Source organism: Rattus norvegicus, chromosome 15, assembly GCF_036323735.1.
Source record: "Rattus norvegicus strain BN/NHsdMcwi chromosome 15, GRCr8, whole genome shotgun sequence".
NCBI classification, from domain to species: Eukaryota; Metazoa; Chordata; class Mammalia; order Rodentia; family Muridae; genus Rattus; species Rattus norvegicus.
The window spans coordinates 24,979,764-25,006,854 of NC_086033.1; the positions used below are offsets into that span (position 1 = coordinate 24,979,764).

At 44.3% G+C, this 27,091-nt stretch overlaps 1 protein-coding gene across 13 annotated transcripts; it reads right to left on the minus strand.

The window, feature by feature from the left end:
• Positions 1 to 26,845, minus strand: Ccdc198 (coiled-coil domain containing 198). 13 transcript variants are annotated; one of them, XM_039093823.2, is made up of 8 exons: positions 26,728 to 26,845; positions 26,411 to 26,634; positions 25,080 to 25,162; positions 14,708 to 14,794; positions 13,323 to 13,421; positions 11,325 to 11,490; positions 3,193 to 3,371; positions 1 to 283 (listed from the first exon to the last, which is right to left on the minus strand). In XM_039093823.2, the coding sequence occupies exons 2-8, from the start codon at positions 26,628 to 26,630 to the stop codon at positions 263 to 265; spliced, it is 855 nt and encodes a 284-aa protein (XP_038949751.1). In that variant the 5' UTR covers positions 26,631 to 26,634; positions 26,728 to 26,845; the 3' UTR covers positions 1 to 262. The 13 variants fall into 13 exon arrangements, with proteins under 13 accessions (XP_038949751.1, XP_063129969.1, XP_063129965.1 ...); XM_063273899.1 differs by having other exon boundaries at positions 26,718 to 26,814; XM_063273895.1 differs by lacking the exon at positions 1 to 283 and adding an exon at positions 2,735 to 2,901 and having other exon boundaries at positions 13,323 to 13,418.
• Between the last annotated feature and the right edge of the window lie 246 nt (positions 26,846 to 27,091).

Sequence of the window (27,091 nt, forward strand, 5' to 3'; positions counted from 1 at the left end):
TTGATGGCTGTTGGCTTTATGATCATGCAACAGGTGATTCTAACCTGGGGCCAGCATCCAGCATAGCTGTTCCCAATTGTGACCACTATGTCTGGGACAGGGCTGTCTGACGTGTGTGTGTGTGTGTGTGTGTGTGTGTGTGTGTGTGTGTGTGCAGTGCTTGCCCAGCTGCTGCTTCCAGACCCAATGATGACAATAGGATTGGTCTCCGCTCTGTGCTGCCCTCAGCGTTTGAGCCTCCCCTGTGCTCACAGTCTGGCTATCAGGCCATTTGCCCGTCCTCCTAAAAAAGAGAAAAAGAAAAACTCCATAGGGCACTTTCCCTTCCCAGCGTGTTCCTGTATTTCAATACAAAACCGTATACTAAAAGAAAACTGCAGAACAGATAAAAGAACGGGATGCTGGTCACCATCCGAGTTCTTAGATGCTTGGTAATAAGAGGAAGCCCTGGCTCACCACAAGTTGGCTGCTGTTGTTAAACAATGGTCAAGCCTGAAGGAAAGTTCTGGCATTTCACTGAGACTCTCTGTTGTGTCAGTGTGGTGCCCTTGTGGTTGTTAGATGGAGACGTTAATTCTGGCCCACAAAGCCAGCTTCTGCGAGGATCAGTCGTGTTAAAGGTTGAAGAGTCCCTGTCATATGCACAGTCCATGCAGCCATTATCCCTTTCAGATCCTGGAGGAGAAGGATCTATGGCGCTACAGAGCAAGTAAGTCGGCTCTCACAGAAGGCCCTGTGATTGAGTCTCTCTGCAGCAAACACCTTCTGATGGGGTTTTGGAAAATACTGTGAGTTATGGTGCCTTCATAAGCATAGAGTTTATCTTCCGGACCTTACAGTGGTGTTGGATTGAGGTCATCCACTTAGATGTGCCCATTTCAGGAACTTCTGAGAGGTCTCTTTCTTTACTGTCTAATGAGTCTTCTTAGACAAGACTTGTGGAATGAAGGGAGTGTGAGCCACTGCAGGGCTGGGGCAAGACAAATGCCTCCTAACTGACTGGGAGACAAAACACATTCCCAGTGAGTTTGGTGCCAGATGTCATGCTGGGGAATGTAGTTATCAATAACATAGGGAGAGGTTGTGATCTGCGCTCTAGTCCGTGGCCAAGTGAGTTTGTAAATAATGTTTTGCCTAATTTTGTGTGACACGTGCTGGTGCCAAATTTTTTGTTTTGCTTTTTAAAAGATTTATCTTCTATCATCATCATCATCATCATCATCATCATCATCATCATCATCATTATTATTAATTTTGTATATGTACAGCTGCTTTACTTGGAAGTATGTCCGTGTACCACATGTGTGCAATACCTGCAGAGGTCAGAAGAGGAGCCTCTGGAACTGTTGTTTCAGATAATTGTAAATTATCTGTAACATGAGTACTGGGAACCTAAACCAGGTCCTTTGCAAGAGCAGCGCATGCTCTTGGCTGCTGAGCCAGCTCCCCAGCCCCTGATGTCACTGTCTTGAACACTGAGTTTCCCTTCCTATTTTGAGGTTTCAGATACACCATAACATGTGAAGACACCAGGGGTATTTTGAATTTGTCTGTCCTCTGAAATGGTCTGACCCTTTGGAGAAGGCTGCTGGTCAAACAACCTCGTATTGATGATTGTCCTTTGGTGCAGCTGAGCTCCTTGCCAAGCACAGGGAGTATAGAAATGTAGCAGAGAAACAACCCAGGACTTAAAAAGAAGCACAGACCCATGACCTTCCGTCCCTGGAAAGCGTAGTTCATCTTGGCAAGTCAGGCTTTTGGTCCTCTTAGAGACTGGTTTGAAGAGATTGAGTGTCAAATTTAGGTGGCACGTTTTTAGTGAAGACCTAAACGGTGTTTTTGCTTTGACTTGTTTTACTGAATTTTTGGAAACTTTGAATTGCTTAAAAGTATTTATAGATCATGTGAAGAAGTCTGCATTTTGAGCTTTATTTCCACAATGACCTTTTGCAGAGAATTTTCTTTATCTCTGTGTGAACGCTTTCTACATGGGCAACTTACTTACAAAGTAGCCTGAGTGATCTTAGTGTCTCTTGTAGCATCATGGTGATGTTTCTTTAAAAGCTCACTTGTATTTATATAAGTGTATTCTCATCTATTTTTATAGGATTTAATTTGTCTTTATGGATGATCAGTTGATTGAGATAGGCTTTTGTTGTGTAGCCCAGGCTGGACATGAATTCTTCTGACTCAGTATCCTTGGTACTGGGATTACAGGTATGTTATTATCATGTTGCTGCTTTCTCTCTCCCTTCCCCCTCCTCCTCTTCCCCACCGCCCTCTCCCTCCTCCTCCTTCTCCTCCTCCTTTTCCTTCTTCTCTTCCTCTTCCTCTTCTCTCCCCACCCTTCTCCTTTGCCCCTGGGTCCAATTTTCTCTGTGTAACCCTGGCTGCCCTGGAGCTCACTGTGTAGACTGCCTCAAACTCATGGAGATCTGCCTTCCTCTGCCTCCTGAGTGCTGGGATTACAGGCGAGTGCCACCATGCCCAGCTACATGCTTCTAAAGGCAAAAACCAGTGTCAAGTTTTAAGATGCATGATGTTATTGAAAGTCTCCAGGATGGACATTTTTTTGGTACACATTCTTTTCATTGGCTAGCATTTGGCCTATGACTTGCATTAACTGATAGGAAATGGTAGAAGTGGCTTAGGATGGGTTCAATGACTAGATACTTGTCATGCCTGTGTCCTCTGGCTTCTTCTAGCTGGGATATTTGTTGTAAGACACACTGGACTGGTTTAAAGGAAAAATTTACTACCTTGCTGCACAGACTTTGTGAAGAGATTCCAGTTGTCTTGTGCCCCTGCTCAGATCTATGTGAGTCCAGTCTTAGCAGCCATATGATGTCCAATTACATAAGCTATGTTAGGAGACCAACAGAACAACCTCACTGAGCCCAGCTACCAACAGAAAAGAGAGACAAACAAATGACTTTTGTTTCAACCCCTCAGTTTTAAGGCGTAGAGTATAGCATACATGGCAAGGCTATTAAACCACAAGACTCTGGATGATATCTTCTCTGCATTCCCAAATACCTCACATCCCTCAGAGTAATCCATATGCAAATATGAATGGTTTTATAGAAGAGAACAAGCTGAAGGCATTCCGTGCCCTCACTCCCTGGGGTAGCTTTGTTATGCACTGTCGTAAAAGTCATCATAAAGAGGGATCTTCTCTGTCTTGGTCCTCACCAGTGCTTGTGGTCTCCTCTCCTCTTTCTCGAGCTCACCAGAGTCAGAGCTGGAACTGTTCCAGAAAAACCGCCCCTGGGCTTCTTGTGCTCGGAGCCATGTTTCCACTTTGCCAGTGTTCCGGACAAAATAGTCATCCTCTGTGAGATAGTCCAAGAATTCTTCATCCTGGGCATTTTCTGCAAAAGAGCAAAAGTTTGTATGTTTTTAAAAAATTTCTCCTTAAGAATGATTATTGAAAATGATTTTATTATTATAGAATAACTTACTTGAAGGAATATTAGAAGGAAAATATTAACCTTTCCTGTAATAGCTCGGTTTGTAGAGTGTTTGATTAGAATGCACAACACGGACTGCACATAAAAAAATGGGATGGTGGTAAATGCCCATGTTCCTAAAACTCAGGGGGTGGAGGCAGGAGGTTCAGGAGTTCAGGGTCACCCATTGAAAACACACACTTTCATATTTTTGTCATTAAGAGAACCAAAAAATGAAGGAACCAATGAGTAATCAGAGGAACTTTGGACACAGGAAGTAATGGCAACCCCAACCTGGGAACTACTTCAACCACGAGAGCTTAAGTGTGCTAGTTATCTCTGTCCTCCAAATGAGCTGTGGACTGCAAGCAACATCACTGAGAACAGAGATTTTCTAGAACGTCTGTAACTGGATGTAGAGCTTTGAAGTGGAAAGAAAATAGCTGTTAGCTGTGGGTTCTAATGTACTATCAACGTTAGCTTAAGTCCCATAGCATTCTTGGGGCCAAGATCACTCTAGTCTCAGATTGTCTGTGATACAGACGCACACCTTCAGTCTCATCCTTCTCACTAGTGATGAATTATGGAAACGGTTCCCAAAAGTGTAGTCTTGTCACTAATAAGGTACAATATACACAGTCCTGGGAACAAGCAGTGAAGCTTGAGGACATCTGAGCTAGTTGTCACAACATTCTTCTGTGTGATAGTGTACGGTTTATAGATTTAAAAACAGTAAAAATAAAAACAAAAATCATGACCTTTGGAAACCTAAGTGGATTTTGGCATGCAGAGTGGAAGCCAGTGTATAAAACTCCAGGATTAACCTTCCCCCACCAGCCCCAGGGGAAGGCAATGTATTCTGATGTGTACTAAAGGAATAAGGAGTGATTTGGATGGTATAGGAAACAGAAAGCATGAGAAATGCTTGGCTGTCATGTATTTTATAATAGGTGTTTTAGAAAAATCTATCGTTGCTACACACACACACACACACACACACACACACACATCACAGTAGTTCAAAGACAAAGCTACAAATCTATTTAAAAACTAGAGATTTAGTAGTTAAATAGTATAGGGGGAATGGAGAAGGTTTAGAATTGTGAAGGTGACATTGAAATGATAGGTTCAGGGTGACCTTTCTCTGAAAGATAAGGTGTTTCCGTCTATGACGTTGTGATGGTTAATGTTGGCTGTTATCTTGCCGGGTTCCAATAAGTATTGAAGAGACCAGCCTCACCTCTGAGCATGCCCAGGAGGGTTGTCTGGACTAAGTTAATTGAGGTGGGAAGACCCACACTGAATGTGGTACCATCCCATAAGCTGGGGCCTTGGACCGAATAAAAGAGAGTGAGCTGAGAACATGCATTTATTGTCCTCGATTCCCAACTGTGGATGAAATGTAGGCAGCTGTCTCCTATCCCTGCTGACATACTTCCCCACTGGTCTTCATTAACTGAAACTGGGATCCAGAATATATCCTTCCTTCCTTAAGTTGCTTCAATGAGACAAGTAATTGATGTAGACATCAATTCCGTTTTCTCTTATATTTTATCCAGACTCTTATATGTTTGTCTGAACCTTACAGTTTCTGTGTGTGCACTGGGGGTGGTGAAGAATATGGGTGCATGGGTGCACGCAGAAGCTGGAGGTTCAGGACAAGTGTCACTTCAATGGCTCTCCACCTGAATTGTGGAGACTGGGCCACTCACTGAACCCAGAGCTCACTGACTTGACTAGCTGGGTTGGCCAGCAAGCCTCAAGGGTCCCCCTATCTCTGCGTCTCTAGCCCTGGGATAATAAATGCATATTGCCATGATCTGGCATTTTACATTGGTACTAAAGATCCAAATTCAGGTCCTCAAGCTGGTGGGACAAACACTTTCCCGGTGGAGCCATCTCCCTAGCTCTTACATGTCCTTTTTATACACATGAGATTAACTTTACATGAACCCTACATGACTGATACTATTGATCTCCATTTTACACACATAAAGATAGGGTCACCAAAGCGCAACAATAAGTGTACTTAGATATTCTTTTAAAACTTAGAGCAATGCAGAAAAACCTATGATCGAAAGGCTGCCGTAGGTAAGACTCTGCTCTAGGAAGAGTAAGATGGGCCTACTCCCAGAGAGGGCGCACTGTTGGATCTCAGTCGAAGACTTTGATTCCAGTAGCTGTGCTTTTCCTCCAACTGAATCCATGTCATGCCTCTGGACAGCGCGTGGCCACACGAACAACGTAAAATTCACAGAACCGCACATCAAAAAGAGCGAAGCTCACTTTATGCTGTACATAGCTACCTATTTTATACGAATATGTGTAATTTATCATGCGAATAAATAAAAACAATTTAAAGGTGGTTTTGTTTTAAAGAAGCAGCAGAAAAGAAAGCTCAGCTCGTGTCTCACAAAAGGCTAAAATTCCTGTCTTGCCTTCTGGAGGGAAACAAGAAATGGTAGATAAACCATTAAACCAGTGAGTGCTGGAACAGAGGATCCTCCATTGTCAGACCCCAACTACCAGAATGCTCAGGGCTGTAAGTGAGCTTGGCTGCGTTCTACTCCCAGGAGAAAGCGAAGTCAACCACTTTTAGAAGATAGGGAAACAGTCAGAGAGGTCCCGTGTGATCAGTTGGAGGGGGCCTTTGTTAGAGCCAGAGGCAAGAGTAGTCAAGTGTGTAGCCTCTGGGGTGAAGCATCCTGAGAGGTTTCATCTCTCGCTATCTGGCTGTGACCTTGTCGTGGACCTGTCCTTTCAAGTCGATATTAGCCCAAATGTTCGAATTACCCTAGATCCACAGAACACATGAAACTCAAGAAAGATGACCAAAATGCAAATGCCTCACCCCTTCTTTAAAAGGGGAACAAGAATACCCTTGGGAGGGAATAGGGAGGCAAAGTGTAGAACAGACGCAGAAGGAACACCCATTCAGAGCCTGCCCCACATGTGGCCCATACATATACAGTCACCAAACTAGATAAGATGGATGAAGCAAAGAAGCACAGGCTGACAGGAACCGGATGTAGATCTCTCCTGAGAGACACAGCCAGAATACAGCAAATGCAGAGGCGAATGCCAGCAGCAAACCACTGAACTGAGAATGGGACCCCCGTTGAAGGAATCAGAGAAAGAACTGGAAGAGCTTGAAGGGGCTTGAGACCCCATATGAACAACAATGCCAAGCAACCAGAGCTTCCAGGGACTAAGCCACTAACTAATGACTATACATGGACTGACCCTGGACTCCAACCTCATAGGTAGCAATAAATATCCTAGTAAGAGCACCAGTGGAAGGGGAAGCCCTTGGTCCTGCCAAGACTGAACCCCAGTGAGTGTGATTGTTGTGGGGAGGGCGGTAATGGGGGAAGGATGGGGAGGGGAACACCTATAGGGAAGGGAAGGGGCAGGGATTAGGGGGATGTTGGCCCGGAAACTGGGAAAGGGAATAACAATCGAAATGTAAATAAGAAATACCCAAGTTAATAAAGATGAAAAAAAAAGTTTATACCCTCACTCAAAAAAAAAAAAAAAAAAAGACAATGACAGTGTACAGTGTACTTACATAAGTTAAATAAATAAATCTTAAAAAAAAAAAAAGCAGATGGGAATAATCCTGACCTCTTGTGGTCCGTAGAGGAAGAACACAATAATGTGATTAAAATCGCTTTCCAAATGCTAGCTCTGTCCACTGTTATCCCAGTACCTGCAAGTTTCTGTCTTCAGGGCTGTGTAATGAGTGGGAGCAGCAGGAGAATGGGAAACTTTATTGAGTCACAGTCTCCCCGTCTTCAAAGAAATGCATGGTGATACCCCACTTCCTGTGTCATTTAGTTTTCATTGTCGGCTCGACTGGATTGAGAGTCACCCAGTCTGGGTGGATCTGTAAGAGTGCTTCCAGACTCTTAACATACCCTAAACATGAGTAAGCTTGGGTTCCGGACTGGGTAGAAAAGACAGGCGAGAGCAAGCTGGAGGGGAGGGCCAGTATCCATCTCTGCCTGCCTCCTGGCTGCAGACACGGTGCGACCAGCCTCGCCCGCCATCATGTCTCCCCAGCCATAAGGGACTATATCCTGGAACTGAGGACCAGCAAGCTCTTCCTTCCACAGAACTCTTGTCAGCAGTTTCATCACAGCAACCAGAAAAGTAAGTAATAGATTCCCCTGTCCAGCAGCTTCAGCAGCAGGCAACAGTGTTGCTGCAGGGATCGCCCTCCGTGAGATCCTAATTAACTGTCATCTAATTTAAATGAGAACTGTTCGAATTTTTGTTTTTACAAAGTACTTGTCTATCTATCTATCTATCTATCTATCTATCTATCTATCTATCTATCTATCTATCTAATCTATGTATCTGTTTGTATCTATCCACCTACCTATCTATGTATCTATGTATCTATGTATGTATGCATGTATGCATATATGTATGTATGTATGTATCTATCTATGTATCTATCTATGTATCTATCTATGTATCTATGTATCTATCTATCTATCTATCTATCTATCTATCTATCTATCTATCTATCTATCTATCTATCTATCTAATCTATGTATCTATGTTTGTATCTATCTATCCACCTACCTATCTATGTATCTATGTATGTATCTATGTATGTATGTATGTATGTATGTATGTATGTATGTATCTATCTATCAACCTACCTACATATCTATCTATCTATCTATCTATCTATCTATCTATCTATCTATCATCTATCTATCTATCAACCTACCTACATATCTATCTATCTATCTATCTATCTATCTATCTATCTATCTATCTATCTATGTGCTCTATTTGCATGTATGGCTGCATGGCAGAAGAGGGCATCAGATCCCATTAAGGATGCTTGTGAGCCACCAATTGGTTTCTGGGAACCAAACTCTGGATGTCTGGAAGAACAACCAATGCTCTTAACTGCTGAAGCATCTCTCCCGTCTCTTGAATTTTTAACCTCATGCTAGCAAGCTATTGTTTCTAGAAGCATTTCGTCAGGCATATTCACATACACACCCAGTCATTGCAAAGAAAAAAAAAAGTTCTGTAGACTTTAAGGGTTGATTGCACTTTCTGAGATCAAGTCCATCTGAGGTCGGCTGATCTCCACAATCACTTGGAGAACTAGAGTCTTCCTCCTCCACCTCTACCTAGAGATGCTGGTCCAGGATGAGGATGGCAGCTGGGAAAGTCCCCACTCCCCAGGGGATTCTGCTGCAGACTCAGTTTCTATTTGTTGAGACAGATGTCCAGAAGCTGACTCCAGCTGGGGTTCCCCTTTCTGCTGCCATCCTAGAAAGGCCCTAGGTAGGGGCATATGAAGGCCAGCATCTGTGAGCTTCTTCACCTTCCATCAAGAACTCGGAATGCGGCCTTCTCTTCGAAGATGGGTAAGGGCTTACAGCTTTAGGCCTGCATACTTCCCTAGGCCGTCCTAGACAAAGGTGTGAATGCTTAGTACCTGAGGGAGGTTGTGGTAGTGGGTAGGTCATGAAAATGTGATCTTGAATTCTGGCTGTGCTACATTATGCGTGAGTGCTAACTCTTCCCTTCTAGTTGTGTGAGAATTAGAGGAGAGAGTGTGTGTCAAGGCCAGATCGCAGTACCAGCTGGTTGCTGTGCTTGTGAGATAGGGTCTCTCTGTGGAGTCCAGTTTGGAACCTGAACTCACTATGCAGTCCAAGGGATTCATGATAGCCAAGGACTGGGATTACAGATTTAGTTTTGAGAGAGAAGGGTCAACAAATTGCAGCTGGAACAGACTGAAGCCTCTTAAAAAGCCTCAGGAAAGCAATGGAAAACGCTTGCCCATAGTCCCTCCTGGGTCCCTCCAAGCCTGGTACATTTTCCCTGGCCCCTGCCGACATAAGTGTAATTAGCCTTGTTCTCTGGTGATAGCTTGCAGTGCTTAACTTTAGCTGAATACCTTTTTCTTAGTTGAGTCAGTATTTTTTTTTTCCGGTTGCCAAAGTTATTTATTCCACAACGGAGTCCATCTCTGTCTGAAACTGGGGTATGGGAAAAGTGAATGCCCCACTTATTCTGCCTTCTGTCTAGTTAATTTACTGATTAAGAATCTTACTCTCTGGTGTGGGGACAGCATCACCTTCAGCAGGAGAGTTTTGCATCTTGGTGCTCACTTGGCATTTCTGTAGTTTCATCAGGGTCAGCTCTACTGATGTGGGCCTTTGCCCCCAGCATGGCAACCTCTGTGTGTGAATGTTACAGGATTCCGGCAGCTCTCTTCTGGGGAAAGACATACTGGGAAAACTTAATGGGCACTCCAATTGGTAGGCAGCCTGGCAGACAGGTTACAGAGGAGGATGGCTGTTGGAGAGCCCCGCACAATCCAAGGCTGGAGTGTGGAGTTGGCTGGGAGAACCATGGGAGATACAGTCAGAAGGTAGCCAGTGGCCAGATCATGGAAGGTTTGAGGTCCTCTGTTAAGGAGTTGAAGTTTGATCTTCAAGTTCCTAGAGAGCTAACTGTGTTTGTTTGTTTGTTTGTTTGTTTTTTAAAGATTTTTATTTATGTATGTGAGTATCCTGCTGCTGTCTTCAGACACACCAGAAGAAGGCATTAGATCCCATTACAGATGGTTGTGAGCCACCATGTGGTTGCTGGGAATTGAACTCAGGACCTTTGGAAGAATAACTGCTGAGTCATCTCTCCAGCCCCTGACTGCCTTTTTTTTTTTTAAAGAATATTCATTTTTATTTATGAATATGTATTCCTGTGATTGTATGGAATGTGTGGGCAGGTTCTGGAGGAGGCTGGAAAAGGGTATCAGATTCCCTGGAGCTGGAGTTGCGGGCAGTTCTGAGCCACCTTACATGAGGGCTAGGATCCGAACTTGGGTCCTCAGGAAGAAAGGCCATTCAGCTAACTCTCCAGCCTTGGTGATTGCTTTCTAAGCAAGGGAGTGGTATGGTCAGATCTGCTTTATATGGGGTTACTCTGCATGGACAGAGTGCTTCTAGAACTTCAGAACGTGGGGCTGGGAATACAGCTCTGGCCTGAGTGACGTGGGTCATGAGGGCCTCCTCGATAAAGATGGTGGCTGCTGCAGGAGCCAGGTGGAGAAGGCAGTGGTGTGAGATTGACTGTTGACATTCTCGGGGACCCGAGAAGGCTGAACTGCTTGGCCAACGGTGCTTTGAGGGATTAGGGTCTGAGGAATGTTTGTAGATAGCTTCACATAGCTGTAAGAGCCTCCTGTCTCTCACACTAAGATGATTCTATGAGCCTGTCTAGGGATCCCAGGAGTGCCCGGAAAGCCCTTAGCACCTACAGAAGAAAGGAGTCTCTACAAAGAGCTTAGGGTTTTGTCTTTTCCTCCCAGAGGTGCAAAACACAGTGCAGCATGCCACTCACTTTGAGATGTCACATAGTGACAGCTATGGCTGTTGGAGAGCCCAGCACAATCCAAGGCTAGAGTGTGGAGTTGGCCGGGAGAACCGTAGGAGTTACATAGGTAGGTAGCCAGTCGGTGGCTAGATCATGGAAGGTTTGAGTCTTCTTCCCTTGTACATCATGGACGCTTATTTGATGACGTTTAAAACATGCTACAATCTCAGTTCGCAAAATATAGAGGCTGGGGGCGGGGGTGGGAGTGGGGGTGGGGGGGACTTTGAGTCTCAAAACAAAACTAGGGAGCCAGTGATGTAGCTAGGCTGGCAGACAATTTGCCTGCCATGTATAAAGCCCTAGGTTCAATAACCAGCATGGCATCAACAAAGCCAGGGAGAGAGGTGCACAACAGTGCTGGGGAGGTGGGGGCAGGAGGATCAGAAGATCAAGGTCATCTTTGACTACATAGCGAACCTAGCCTGGGCTACGTGAAAATCTGTCCTCAAACAAATGGCTCACCTAGGTCTGGGTCTCTGTATATGTTTTCATCAGGCGGTATGATGAGAACCTCATAGCCGTTGCTCCTTGCCTTGCTCTGGGTGATTTTATTGCCATCGTGATCCTTCAGCTTTTGCATATCACGCATCGCTTTACTCAGAAGACTCCTCCTCAACTCCATCTGGGCCTGAAATGATCAGGTAGAAGTGGTTAATGCTCCCCCAAACAGTCTTCCCCAGGACAGATTCGCATCTCAGCAACATCCAAAGTGGACAGCTCACAGCTCCGGGCACCCTTGGACACAGCAGAGTGCTTTTCTTCCCACCGCGTGGTGTGGGAACGGTATTCTCCAGCTCATTGGGAGAGAGGTGCGCATGCTCATTGTCTCACAGAGGCACGGCCACTGGAATGAGGAAGCCTGTTCGCCTCTGTCTGTAGGTGAGGTGTATGGAACTGCAGAGGACACAACCACAGGGTGCTTCCTTAGAGAGGGGGGTTAAGGGTGGGACATTGCAAAGCTTTACTAGAGAAAGCGATCCAGCGTGTCTTCATAAATTCAGAGGTTGGAAACCTATCTCCACCCCAAGCTTCATGCTAATTTGTAGGTGGACCTTTAAGAGATGGCTCGGACTGGAGAGATGGTTCAGTGGTTAAGAGCACCGACTGCTCTTCCAGAGGTCCTGAGTTCAATTCCCAGCAACCACATGATGGCTGACAGCCATCTGTAATGGGATCTGATGCCCTCTTCTGGTGTGTCTGAAGTGTACTTATATACAAAATAAATAAATAAATAAATAAATAAATAAATAAATAAATAAATAAATAAATCTTAAAAAAAAAGAGCAGGCTTCCTCTTAAAAAAAAAAAAAAACAAAACCAAAAACAAAACAACGACAACAAAAAGAGACAGCTCACGTTCAGGATAGCGTGAAACTATTGTCATAGGAGGGGGTTAGTTCCCCCTGAAAGAGCTATAAAGGTAACTTGGCTGCCTTGGCTTGCTCTTTTTTGCTCCTAACCCCTCACTCTCCAGAACCCTGTCACCTTCTGTGTCCCCTGCTCCTGCCGCCTCTTATCAACTGCCAGTGTCTCAGTCTTAGCCTTTTCCACCTCTAGCATGGCGAGCAGTATCTTCATTATCTTTGTTAATTAACACATTTTGGTATTCTCTTAGAGCAGCAGAAAAGGAAACAGGGTTTCACTCCATAGCGCAGGCTGTCCTAAAACTTTCTAGGTAACCCAGGCTGGCCTAGACCTTGTGACAATGCTCCTGCATAGCTTCGCAAGCACGGGGAACAAGCATGCCCAGCGCTAAGTGTCTCTCTAAGGAAAATTCTGTGGCACGGATTACAGGAAGAGGCCTGTGTACCAGAAGAAAGACCGACTTCTTTTCTCTATGTAAATCAAGAAACGAGTATTATGAATCTACCCTAATTTCTGACTGCAACCGGAAGGTCAAAGGACAGCTTGTTTATTAAAAAAACAAAACAAAACAAACAAACAAAAAACCCCCGTAAGTTTGACTTTGTGATGCATATCTTTAATCCCAACAATGAGGAGGCAGGAGGCCATCTTGGCCTACAGGGTGAGTTCCAGGACAGCCAGGACTACATAATGAAACCTTCGGTCAAAAACAAAATGAAGAGACAAAGAAAAAGGGACACTCAAGGGACCAGTGAGATGGCGTAGTGACTGAGGGAGCTTGCTGCCAAGTTTGACAATCTGAGTTTGACAGCTAGAACCCTTATGATGGAAGAAAATAAAATCTACTACAAAAAGTGAACTTCTGACCCCCGGGCATTCACTGTGGCACATGGGTGTGCCCTCTGCCCCCACAACCTAAGAAAATAAATGTTAAAAACACCCAAAGGGCTCAGGGCTGGGAGCAAAGATCTTCTTCCTGTTTCCTTCAGCTCAGGCAGTGGCCACTTGGGCTCCAGGGCTGAGCGCAGACTGGACTTGGGGGGCAGTGGTGATGCATGCCCCCCATAGTTGGTAAAGTGACCCTCTTCTCGTTACCTCTTGTCTTTTATGGTTTATCTCCAGCATTTTCATCTTATGTAAATACTGTCTTTTCCCAGAAGTGTACAGGGGAAGTTGAATTTTCTCATTTTCCTGCTGTGAAAGATGACATGTTTATTAGTTTGGGGGGGTCATTGTTGCTGACTTCCGCAATCCCCAGCCTTCAATCCTTCTAGGAGCAGGAGATCTTAATCCTTTGTAATCCATAGTGATCTCCTGTCATGATAAAGCTATACCAGTGTGTGTCCCTGACAAGTCCTTTGTATAGCTGTCCGTGAATGAAGTGCCAATCTGCTGGGTCTCTAATAGTGTTTTAAAGGTTCTTGTGGAGTGTTGAAAGCCTGGAATGCAAGGTTTTGACAATTTCATTTTGATATTCTCACTTTAACACTGTACACCCCCCCCCCAACAGATGCTTTTAATAATCTCTCTAGAAAAGTGTCCGGATTTGATGAGACCTTCCTTTCTCTTCCCGTGTCTTCTACCATTGATTAGCCGGCTGTGGCATGAGAGGAGCACCCCCAAGTGGTTCAGGGGAACTTATTTCTCTACAGTTTGTTTTCCTATTCCCATTTGTTTCCCATTCCTATTCGAATATAAGCGCAGGGAGCACGGCAGTTAAGGGAGGCTTTGAGATGACTACTGATAAGTCTGGTGCTCTCGCCTTAGTTTGTCATGACATTCAGTGGCATAGTGGTTATCGAGGGCAAGCAGTGGTGAAGGACAGAGCTGGTGACCACCCTTTGTGCTGTCCTGTGTTGGCTGGTGCAGAAACTTAGGGAGGCTGTCACAACTGCCAGCACCCTAAGCGTGAACTTGAGGACCTGCAGTACCTGGGTGTCTCTTACCACCCCGCGTCAGTGTCTGCCTGGCTCCAGAACGAGTCAGGACAGGGTTTGAAAAGGACCCCTACGAACAGCTTTCATTTTGGCTCGGCAGGGCGAAGCTAACCGAAGACCTCCCCTGGGATTTCGTTTTGATGAGGGTTGGTGGCACGGAAGTCAGGAACAACTTCTGGATAAGCTCTTCCCTGGAGTCTGAAGGAGTGTTTTAAACTCAGGAGGAGTGAAGGGAAGAGCTGTGCTCACTTCCCCCCCAGCACAGATGAAAACGTCTAGAACCATCAGTTCTCAGATTCCCTTTTCATCCACATGGCTCTGTTTCCGCCACAAAGCAGACAGAGCCTGGCCTCACCCGAGAGTGGAAAGCACTTGCCAGTTGGAAGCAGGCATAGGCAAGCGCTGATGCTTCAAACATTCTACCCGCCAAGGACTGAACAGTCTGCTTTGGCTTTGAACTCCTGTGTGAAGGGGAAACTTGAAAAGAGCGACTCCCCCACTTTCACCCACTTCCCCCCGAGTCTGCAACTACCCCAGGCTCACCTTTGGACTGGGCTTTGTACTGGCTTTTTGCTGGCACAGAAGCCTTTCAGAGGTAATTGCTTGTGGCAGGTCAATGGGTTCAAGCTTCTAGAAGTCCAAAATTTAGAGTATTCAGCATCCCTCATGCCACGAGACGATGAAACACAAAAGCAGGTACAGTAAACTACCTGATCACTGCATGGAAGCGGCACGTACTCCTGCGCATGCGCAGGGAAGGTCATACCCACAGTGTCCCCGCTGTCACCTGTGAGAAGCGCTTTCTGACCTACCGGGTTCTTTATTGTTCTAGCTCATTGCTTCCAGTGAGTTATTAGTTAAAATCCTGGTCAGGGAGTTGAGCACTTTCCCCTTTGTATCGAGGGACCATGTTCAAAGTCACCAAATAGCTGGACTCTTAGCGATGAAAGAAACTGGAGACACACCTGATCCTCCCTTAACCACCCAGTGCTGTCCCAGTCCTGATGAAGGTCTCTGGGAGCCCCCTTCAGGAATCGTGGGTGACAAGGCACACTTAAGAGAAAATACAAAGCGCTAACAAATGGTAGGGTCATTTGTTCCTACCAGGGAGTAGGCTTTATGGAAGACATTTATTGGAACTTAAAAGGATCACTGAAACTGAGTAGGTGTATATCCATGGGTCTAAATCACCTCTCTGCTTCCCCTCCGTGTGTGTGTGTGTGTGTGTGTGTGTGTGTGTGTGTGTGTGTGTGTGCCCTCGCCCGCGTGCATGTGCATGCATGCTTATATAGGTACACCCATCAATATGTGTACCTGTAGAGACCAAGGGCTGACGTCAGGTATTGTTCTATAGCTCTCAACCTTACTGCTTTTTGCTTTTGAGACAGGGTCTCTCACTGAGCTTGTAACTTTTTCACTAGATGGCTGGCCAGTCTGCTGGCTTTACAGATGTGCCATAATTGAATTCGTTTGGACTTGGCTTTTTAGTTTTTTTGGGTGTTGGGTATCCAAAGTCCGGTCCTTATCCTTGCAGAGCAAGCACTTTACCCACTGAGCCATCACCCTAGCCTTCCTTCACCACAGAAGAATCTGGGCTCTACAAAGTTGAGCATGGAAGACAAAGCCCGTCTCCTCACGTTGATACCCAGAGGGTGTCGTAGAGTTTATTCACTCAGGAAAAGAGCTGAGCTCTTCACATCCTTTGCCAAGCCACTAGGTGGCAGCAAGTGGCAGTACAAACCGGCGTCCACCTGCCAAGAACTCGATCTAGGAAGCCACTCGGAGAAAACAGTTGGGCAAACTGGCTTGCTGTAAATATGCCAGCCCAGTGACATTGCTTCAGAATCCTGGTTTCACACACACGTCCCTTTCCCTACAGAGGAAGGAGGTTTTCTCTTCATCCCTTGCAGAGGAAACACACCGGGAGGAGTTGTTTAGGGAAACGGTAGGGGTGGTACTTTTTCTTTTTCTTTTCTTTTCTTTTTCTTTTCTTTTTTTTTTTTTTTGTTCTTTTTTTCGGAACTGGGGACCGAACCCAGGGCCTTGCGCTTCCTAGGTAAGCGCTCTACCACTGAGCTAAATCCCCAGCCCCACTTTTTCATTTTTCAATACTAAGAAATATATTTGCCTAAAAATTTCTGAATTACTTGGCTCTTCAACACACGACCAAGATCATCAGCTGGAGTATGTGCTAGGGCTTTGGGACTGGAGGATTAAGTCAGCCAAACACCTCCCACCTCTGCCCTTGGTAATAATCATTGGCCGAGGACCGAGAGACGAGGAAGGTGGGCCAGTGCGACTTCAAGAAAATGTAACATTTGTCTGGTGCAGCGACTTAACATGTCTTTTAAGACTCTGGGAAGTAGAGAAAGGGACACTATGCCAGCTTTATGTAGACGATCATGGAGACAACTTAAAGCCCAAGAAGAATTTCCGATCGAGTCTTTGAGATGCAGTTCTTTGCTCATAGGAGCTATCCAGGAAAACCAAGGGGGGAAAGTTTACACGACATGATTTGGCTTCAGTACAAGATATTTCCCTAGATCAGAAAACAGAACAGAAATGCAAATGTCTGTGGGAAGCCAGTGCATAAGACACTGAGGCCAGGTGATGGCTCTGAGTTGTTTATACTCAAAAAAGGGCATTGGAAAACGCCATAGAAGACCCAGGCTCACAATCGGAAATCAAGGCTGAATCCTCCACCCATGCTGCTCACTATGAAAGAGCTGCAGGGTTGAAGTGGGACTGAGTAGCAAAGTGTGTTGTTTTAACATGAAAGAGGACAGGGTCCATTGCCCAGTACTGAAAAGTGAAATAAACACATCTGGGGATGGATGGATGGCTCAGCAGATAAAATGCTCACCATGAAAGTGTGAGACCTACTACGCGGGAGTTGGAAACGGGATGCCCAGGATAAGTGGGCTGAACTCTGAATTGGTATACTGCAGGTTCAGGAAGAGACTCTGTGTCAGCAAATACAGTAGAGGACGATTAAAGAAGATATAGGACATCAGCCTCTAACCAATGCTCGTGCACACGCACACATACACACATACACACACCATACACACACACACATCATACACACACATACACACCATACACACACATACACGCACACACACACACCATACACACACATACACAGACACACCATACACATACACACTCACACACACCACACACACACACATACACACTCTCACACACACATCATACACACACACATACACACTATACACACACAGACACACCATACACATACACACTCACACACACCACACACACACATACACACTCTCACACACACATCATACACACACATACACACTATACACACACATACGCACACACACACCATACACACACATACACACTCACAAACACACACCATACACACATACACACTCACACACACACCATATACACACACATACACACTCACACACACACACCATACACACACACACACCATACACACACACACCATACACACACATACACACTCTCACACACACATCATACACACACATACACACTATACACACACATACGCACACACACACCATACACACACATACACACTCACAAACACACACCATACACACATACACACTCACACACACACCATATACACACACATACACACTCACACACACACACCATACACACACACACCATACACACACACACCATACACACACATACACACACACATACCATATACACACATACAGTCACACACACACTCATGCACACACACACCACACACACATACACACACACACCATAAACACACACACACCATAAACACATACACACATACTCACATTCTTTCTCTCTCTCTCTCTCTCTCTCTCTCTCTCTCTCTCACACACACACACACACACACACACACACACCATAAACACATACTTCAACTGAAAGCTGGAAGATTCATTTCACAAGACCTAGCAAAAGGTTAAATATGAAGAAGCTAAGACTCTATAGCCAATGGACTCAAAATTGGTAAATGGATAATTTCTAAGAAACAGAAAGAATAAGATACTCAAACCAACCCATACCTATAAATTAAGCTAGTAGGAAAAATTATCACTTGCCTTAAAAGTCCAAAAGTCTAAAATGGTTTTTGCTAAGCGTTAGGGGACTGTGTTATAACAAATGTCTCAGAATTCCAGGGACTAAGCCACTACCTAAATACTATACATGGACTGACCCTGGACTCTGACCCCATAGGTAGCAATGAATATCCTAGTAAGAGCACCAGTGGAAGGGGAAGCCCTGGGTCCTGCTAAGACTGAACCCCCAGTGAACTAGACTATGGGGGGAGGGCGGCAATGGGGGGAGGGTTGGGAGGGGAACACCCATAAGGAAGGGGAGGGGGGAGGGGGATGTTTGCCCGGAAACCGGGAAAGGGAATAACACTTGAAATGTATATAAGAAATACTCAAGTTAATAAAAAAAAAAAAAGAAAACAATACCAACCAACCAGAGCTCCCAGGGACTAAACTACCATCCAAAGTGTATACATGGAGAGACATGTGGCACCAGCCTCATATGTAGCAGAGGACGGCCTTGTTCAGTACCAGTGGGAGGAGAAGTCCTTGGTCCTGCCAAGGCTCAATGTACCACTGTAGGGGAAGGCTAGGGCAGGGAGGCAGTAAGGGGTGAGTAGGTGGGTGGAGTAGCACCCTCATACAAGCAGGAGGAGAGAGGATGGGACAGGGGGTTTACGGACAGGAAACAAGAAAGGGAGATAACATTTGAAATGTAAATAAAAAATATCTAATAAAAAATTACATGACAAAAAAAAAGAAAAGGACAAGAAATCTCATTTTTAACAAGACTAATTCAATCTTGATGGCAAGGCTGATCTAAAACTGTGTTGGAAAAGTGTAGATCCATCTCCCTCACTAAAGCAGATACACTAAGTCTTAGGAAATTCAGTTCAGCAATGTATGCATGTACTTATCTCATGACCAATTTGGGTTTATGCCAGAAATGCAGGCATAGCTCAGCATTATAAACTCCCCATTGTATTAACTAGAGAACAGGAAACCTATGGGATTATTTATTTCTGGGTGGGTGGACATATCCCTGTGTATGCGTGTATGCAGTTGTTTTTTTTCTCTTTCTTTTCTCCATCTTTATTAACGGGTATTTTTTATTTACATTTTGATTGTTATTCCCTTTCACAGTTTCCGGGCCAATATCCCCCTAACCCCTTCCTCTCCCCTTCTATATGGGTGTTCCCCTCCCCATCATCCACCCATTACTGCCCTCCCCCCAACAATCACGTTCAGTGGGGTTCAGTCTTGGCAGGACCCAGGGCTTCCCCTTCCACTTGTGCTCTTACTAGGATATTCATTGCTACCTATGAGGTCAGAGTCCAGGGTCGGTCCATGTATAGTCTTTAGGTAGTGGCTTAGTCCCTGGAAGCTCTGGTTGCTTGGCATTGTTGTTCATATGGGGTCTCGAGTCCCTTCAATCTCTTTCAGTCCTTTCTCTGATTCCTTCAATGGGGGTCCCGTTCTCAGTTCAGTGGTTTGCTGCTGACATTCGCCTATGTATTTGCTGTATTCTGGCTGTGTCTCTCAGGAGAGATCTACATCCCGTTCCTGTCAGTCTGCACTTCTTTGCTTCATCCATCTTATCTAGTTTGGTGGCTATATATGTACGGGCTACATGTGGGGCAGGCTCTGAATGGGTGTTCCTTCAGTCTCTGTTTTAATCTTTGCCTCTCTATTCCCTCCCAAGGGTATTCTTGTTCCCCTTTTAAAGAAGGAGTGAAGCATTCACATTTTGGTCATCCTTGAGTTTCATGTGTTCTGTGCATCTAGGGTAATTCGAGCATTTGGGCTAATATCAACTTATCAATGAGTGCATACCATGTATGTCTTTCTGTGAGTGGGTTAGCTCACTCAGGATGATATTTTCCAGTTTCATCCATTTGCCTATGAATTTCATAAAGTCATTGTTTTTGATAGCTGAGTAATATTCCATTGTGTAGATGTACCACATTTTCTGTATCCATTCCTCTGTTGAAGGGCATCTGGGTTCTTTCCAGCTTCTGGCTATTATAAATAAGGCTGATATGAACATAGTGGAGCACGTGTCTTTGTTATATGTTGGGGCATCTTTTGGGTATATGCCCAAGAGAGATATAGCTGGGTCCTCAGGTAGTTCAATGTCCAATTTTCTGAGGAACCTCTATACTGATTTCCAGAATGGTTGTACCAGTCTGCAATCCCACCAACAATGGAGGAGTGTTCCTCTTTCTCCACATCCTCGCCAGCGTTTGCTGTCACCTGAGTTTTTTTTTTCTTTTTTTTTCTTTTTTTTTTTATTAACTTGAGTATTTCTTATATACATTTCGAGTGTTATTCCCTTTCCCGGTTTCCGGGCAAACATCCCCCTCCCCCCTCCCCTTCCTTATGGGTGTTCCCCTCCCAACCCTCCCCCCATTGCCGCCCTCCCCCCATAGACTAGTTCACTGGGGGTTCAGTCTTAGCAGGACCCAGGGCTTCCCCTTCCACTGTCACCTGAGTTTTTGATCTTAGCCATTCTCACTGGTGTGAGGTGGAATCTCAGGGTTGTTTTGATTTGAATTTCCCGTATGACTAAAGATGTTGAACATTTCTTTAGGTGCTTCTCAGCCATGCAGCATTCCTCAGCTGTGAATTCTTTGTTTAGCTCTGAACCCCATTTTTTAGTAGGGTTATTTGTCTCCTTGCGGTCTAACCCTTGAGTTCTTTGTATATTTTGGATATAAGCCCTCTATCAGTTGTAGGATTGGTAAAGATCTTTTCCCAATCTGTTGGTTGCTGTTTTGTCCTAACAACAGTGTCCTTTGCCTTACAGAAGCTTTGAAGTTTTATGAGATCCCATTTGTCCATTCTTAATCTAAGAGCATAAGCCATTGGTGTTTTGTTCAGGAAGTTTTCTCCAGTGCCCATGTGTTCGAGATGCTTCCTCACTTTTTCTTCTATTAGTTTGAGTGTATCTGGTTTGATGTGGAAGTCCTTGATCCACTTGGACTTAAGCTTTGTACAGGGTGATAAGCATGGATCGATCGGCATTCTTCTACATGCTGACCTCCAGTTGAACCAGCACCATTTGCTGAAAATGCTATCTTTTTTCCATTGGATGGTTTTGACTCCTTTGTTAAAAATCAAGTGCCCATAGGTGTGTGGGTTCATTTCTGGGTCTTCAATTCTGTTTCATTGGTCTATCTGTCTGTCTCTGTACTAATACCATGCAGTTTTTAATCACTATTGCTCTGTAATACTGCTTTAGTTCAGGGATAGTGATTCCCCCGGAAGTCCTTTTATTGTTGAGGATAGTTTTAGCTATCCTGGGTTTTTTGTTATTCCAGATGAATTTGCAAATTGTTCTGTCTAACTGTACGAAGAATTGGGTTGGAATTTTGATGGGGATTGCATTGAATCTGTAGATTGCTTTTGGTAAAATGGCCATTTTTACTATATTAATCCTGCCAATCCATGAGCATGGGAGATCTTTCCATCTTCTGAGATCTTCTTCAATTTCTTGTATGCAGTTGTTTTAATAGATGGGGACAGAAACCGATAAAATTTAACACTCAGCAGTAAGCCTAAAAGAAATGCCTAAACTTGAGTGGCACGGTGCCAGGTGGCTCTCCTTGGACTCACCAGACCACCTACCCACTTGCCAGCAGTTCTGCCTGTACCCATGCAGCAGCTTCCTTGCCTCTGGCTTCCTATTAGGTGTACCCACTGAGGAGATGATGACGAGGTTAGGTATTTGGGCTTCTGGTTCATCACAAGGAAGCATGGGGTGACCATGTCTCTCAGTGGAAGATCACTCTTACCCTCAATGTACCTTCCTCTCCCTGACTTTATCCTTTCAGGTTCTAGAAATCTCTCGCTTTGCCTTAGCCTCGAGCTGGTTACCTGTCAGCCACCTCTAATCCTTTCTGCACTGTCTTTGACTATTTTCTTGGCCAGACTTCTGTGCAAGGAGGGTTGCAAAGGAAAAATTCCTCGAATTCCTGTAATTTCAGTGTGACTCTCATTTCCTTGAGACTTTGGTGCCAGTGTGTACCAAATCCTACTATGTATATTATATATGTTCAGTATCCCTTGCTTGAATTTCTTGGGACCAGTGGTGTTTCCAATTTGGGATTTTATTTTTGCTTTCCAAATATTTGCATGTATATAATGAGACATCTTGGGAATGGGACCCAAGACTAGACACAGTTTGTTTCACGTGTTTGCTAGGCACAGTTGGCTAGGCATAACTGAAGGTAATTTTACACAGTATTTTCAGCGTTTCTGCTTTTTGGCTGCAAACCATCGCTCGAGATCGGGAAATTTTCTCCTGTGGTAACGTCAGAGTTCAGATAAAACTGGATTTTGTACCACTTTCAATTCACATGTTAGAATTAGGGAACCTCAAGGACAGTATCTGTAGCTTAGTGTAGGGGGGTTGGGTGGGGTGGGAAGACATGAGAAAGAAGGTCTGAGGGAATCAGGGCTGCTGGGATGGGGTTGCAGTGGTTAACAGGTTGTTCAGGGTGAGCCTTATAGGGATGCTGAAATTTGAAAAAAATTTTTCTGGAAAGCAAATAATTATCCAGCTAGACTACCTGAGTCAAACTGGGTCGGGGGTGGCGAGGAAGTTAGTAGGAGGACATTTCTGTTAGACTGAGAAGATGGGCAGGCCAGAGGGGGCTGCTGATCAACATGGGTGTGTGTGGGGCGGGGAGGAGAGGCATTAGTGATTAAGAGCCCCTAAGCATAGAAGCTTAGTTCTCACCTCCAGGAAGAGGTGCTCCTTTAGGAGTAGAGATGTTCAGGAAGTGGAAATTGCCAAATACCCAACTCGAATTATTTAGGATGCAATTAGGTTTGGTTTAATAATTAAAAATACTTTTAGAATTTTCTTTGGCAGAGACCAGGCTATTAATTAGCATGTCATGGGAACCCAGCATTTATTATTCTCTCAAAAACCCATTTGTGGTGAAAAAAAAATGTGCCGAGCCTCATTTGTGAAGATAATTATAGATGATATCTTTAGGAGCGTCTGCCAAGTTCCTGGTGATTTCCCTTTTATCTGGGAGCTGACTCCAGAGCCTGCGGGGCGTCTCCTCTGCCCACATCTTTACCGCACAAGCGTGTCTTCTGCTCCCAATTCATTGGGTCAGAGCTAGAACCATTAGTAAAGCTGAGCCAATCAGATCTCTCCTCCACAGGAATGTGGAATCCCAGCCACGGTCAGGCAACTGTGTCCATTCGATTGGATATATACAATTCAAGTTTAGGGTGGCCGCGAGGCACAGAAAACACCGATCTTTGGGGGGAAATGAAAGCACGTTTGTAGTATAGAACTCAGGCAAGCTATATAGAAGTTTGCCTCTCAGAACTTTGCTAAGTCTAATGTCTTCCGGCTCTTGGGTTCAACAAAAGTCCCAATATTCTTATAACTAAGCACATTGGTATCTTTGTACACTTGGCATGTTTCCCTTTCCTGATGACGAGCCTCCTTTCCTTTCCTTCCTTCACTACTAAACTTCTGTGTGGCACGTATTGTCAGTGGCTGAATACGTAACACTGAGTAAAGAAAGCATAGTCTTTGTGCTCAGATAATGTGTCTTGATTCTTTGATCTTAAGGTGGTTTGCTAATTTGCGGGTACAGTGTCAGACTCTGAAATATCCATGTCCTCTTTTTGAATTTAGGGGAATCAAAACCTAACCTTATCCTATTTAGGATAAATATTAAAATTATTCTGTGGTCTAGAGAGTACCATATGAATATATTTCTCTGGTTGTAGCTATTTCTTCTGTTTGAGTTAGCCAGTGTCAGGGACTCATAGGGACATGTATTAAATACTCCCTTGAGAGGACGTACTTAGTTTAGGAATAAAGTCGGCTTTAGGATTCTCAGCTAAGCTAGAAACACGCTCATATTTTTAAATTAGACGTTGATAAATTACATTTACCATTTACTTTTCTTGAACTAAACATTATCTTTGCACTTTCTAAAATTTCTGGAAGAAATGCTCTTTTGGAACTAAAGGTAATAATCACTTCATAGTAATTTTGAGTTTTCAAAGAAGACAAGTCCGTAAGAACCGACTGAGACAACAGTCCTCAACAAAGAACTCCATTAACCCCTGGAACCAGTCTGGGCATCTGGCTGAATGTGGCAGGCAAGGGTTTGACTACTTCCTTTGTTCTGCTCACAGAGAACCCCATAGACACTCTTTTCCAAGGACCCATTCTGATCTCTTTCTCTTTTTAGGATGAGCTGTCCTATTGGAATTTATACTTCTCTAAAGGGAATAATTTTAAATCAAGGTGGACGCATTAAAAATTCTTTCTCTGATGTCCCTTATTCCCCTATCCCCTCTCTTTCAGTCAGTCATGATGTAGCCCTGGCTGGCCTTGAACTTACAGAGATCTGCTTGCACCTGCTTCCCAAGGGCTAGGGTTAAGGTGATGCACGACAATATCTGGCTCTAGAGTCCCTAACTTCAACAACTGCTTACAACATCTAGGATGATTAAAGGATGGGACTAAGGGGAGATGGAGACATTTACACCAAAGGGTAGAAGTATCAGAGGCCTGTGTAGTGTTTGACTTAAATAGTTGTAGTAACTGCCATTTTCAAATGTTCAGCCAACCAAGTGCTACATTTGGGTCCTTTAAATCTCTGTCTATTTCCTTGTTCACATCCTTTTGGGGAGGGGGTTATGAGCCTCAGAAGTGACATCACTGCTAAAGGAAATTCTAATACTATGGCCTTTGCAACCGTCAATATTCTTTGTAACTGCATCTCATTAACAAGGCATTTAAGGTTCTTCTATGATTATGGATGAAAAGGGGTGTAAGTTATTAAAGACATTCCTTAAGAAGACTTTTAAATTCATCTTACTTGAATTCTTCGGGGTGGATGCCTTTTGATAATACTCGTTTCTTCATGTTTCAGTGGGATGTCTAGATACACGGCCCTGGATACTTGAAAGATTGGGGGGAGGGGCAATAATAATAGACCATTAATTTATTGTCAAGTTAGGCATCCAGGGTGACTATCTACACAGTTTGCATCTTTCAATTACACACGCCTAACTCACTGGTTGGATGCAGAGAGGAGACACACAGAGCAGGGCTCCTGCACGAATGCAGGTGACAACATTTTAGTCTGATTTATTCTTTCTGTATCACCCCGGGCTGGCAAAAAAATGCAAAGTTAACTATGTACTGGTCACAGGTATTACTCAAACACAGAATTTAGCCTGGAAAATAGAAACTTACCGATTAGTCTTAAGACATCTCCCTCTGTACTGGAAATGAAATCCAGGGTCTCACATGTACTAGGCGAAGTGCTCTATCTCTGAGCTGTAACTCCAGCTCACAAGTTCAATAGCATGAAATCCTCCCCCATTCCCCAAATGAAGGGAAGAAGAGTCCATTTGTGTTATTGATACGGAGTGTGAAGAAGATAAAAGATGACACAAATGTATGGAATATGTAACCAGATAACACATGTAAACATGGATTTCTCATCCCAAGTCAGCATATCTGTTTTAATTATCTTTATGGTCACCAGGAGACATTTTTACACATCATAATCAATATCCAAGAACAACTTGCAGCCACTTTAGGCCCAGAGCTTCCCCATCAGTGTGGGAAAAAGTTTCTTAGTTCTGTGATGACCATGAAGAACATGGGGTTAAGGAAGGGTGACTCACCCACTGTCTCTCGTGTAATAAATCAATTCTGTTTGGGTTGGTTTCACAATTCGCATTGGAGAGGGCTACTCCTACACTCCTCCTACTCTCAAAACTATAAAGCCTCATGCATTAAGTCCCCATGGAGACAACAGCTTAAATTTAGACTCCCAACTGAAGCACTACTGTCACCATTTAGCACATGTGGCCTTGTAATTTCTGTGGCCTTTGCGATTGTCAACATTCTCTGTGACTGCACAAGGAAGTGGGCATAGGCATTGAAATCACCACAGACTCAGGTGAAACCAGACGGTGTTCCCTTATACAGAAGGGTGAAAAGCACTTTATCCAGAATTGATACAAGCATTAAATTTAACAGAAGACATTCATCTGACAAGCAATCAGTCCTCAGTGAAAAATATTCTCCTACATTTCAATAATCTAGATTTCCAGAGATCATGGAGACAGTCATGTAAATGTACCACAGCCCTCCCAAGTCCCAGACATGCAGCTCTCATGTTTGGTTTTGCCATACCTGCAGGGAGTCTTCCATACCAGGTTTCTCTAAGAGGTGGTAGCTGTTCCAGAGTTCGATTTTGCTCCTGCAGTCTCGTGAATGAGTATGAACTTTTTTCTTCCAGGTTCCGATTCAATGCAAAGAACACGGGGCAAGTTGAGGGTGTCTTCGCTTCTTGGCTTTGTAAAGGTGTGACTTTGATCACCTGAGGGTGAGTCTTGGAGTGGCCCAGGCCCATGTTCCTTGAAATATTGAGAAGAAAACCATGATGGAGAGGGCTTGAGAGCCTTTACAGAGCTTGATTTAAGTATTTTCAGGAGTTTACCTTGGCTTACCAAAGCAGGTGTTTCCTTCATGACATCCTCCCTGTTCTGTACCCCTGACACTAACTTCTCTGGCCACTTCCTGGGAGGTTGGTTTCCATGGAGACTTCCCTTCAACTTCTACTTTGCCATTCCAGAACTAAAGAATGCAGTTAAACATTGACTTGGTTATTCTACTCTCTGAAAAACTCAGTTACATGGAGAGAAGCTTTCATTGATCATTAAACAAGTATCCAACCCCAGGCCATTACCAGACACACAGAACAGGGTTTTAGAGAAGTCTTAGAGGCCCCCTTTCATAGTAAACATGTTAGGAAGTACTAACAACCTGGATAAGCTAAGTTGTTAGAAATGAGAGGACAGATGCTAATGAGTT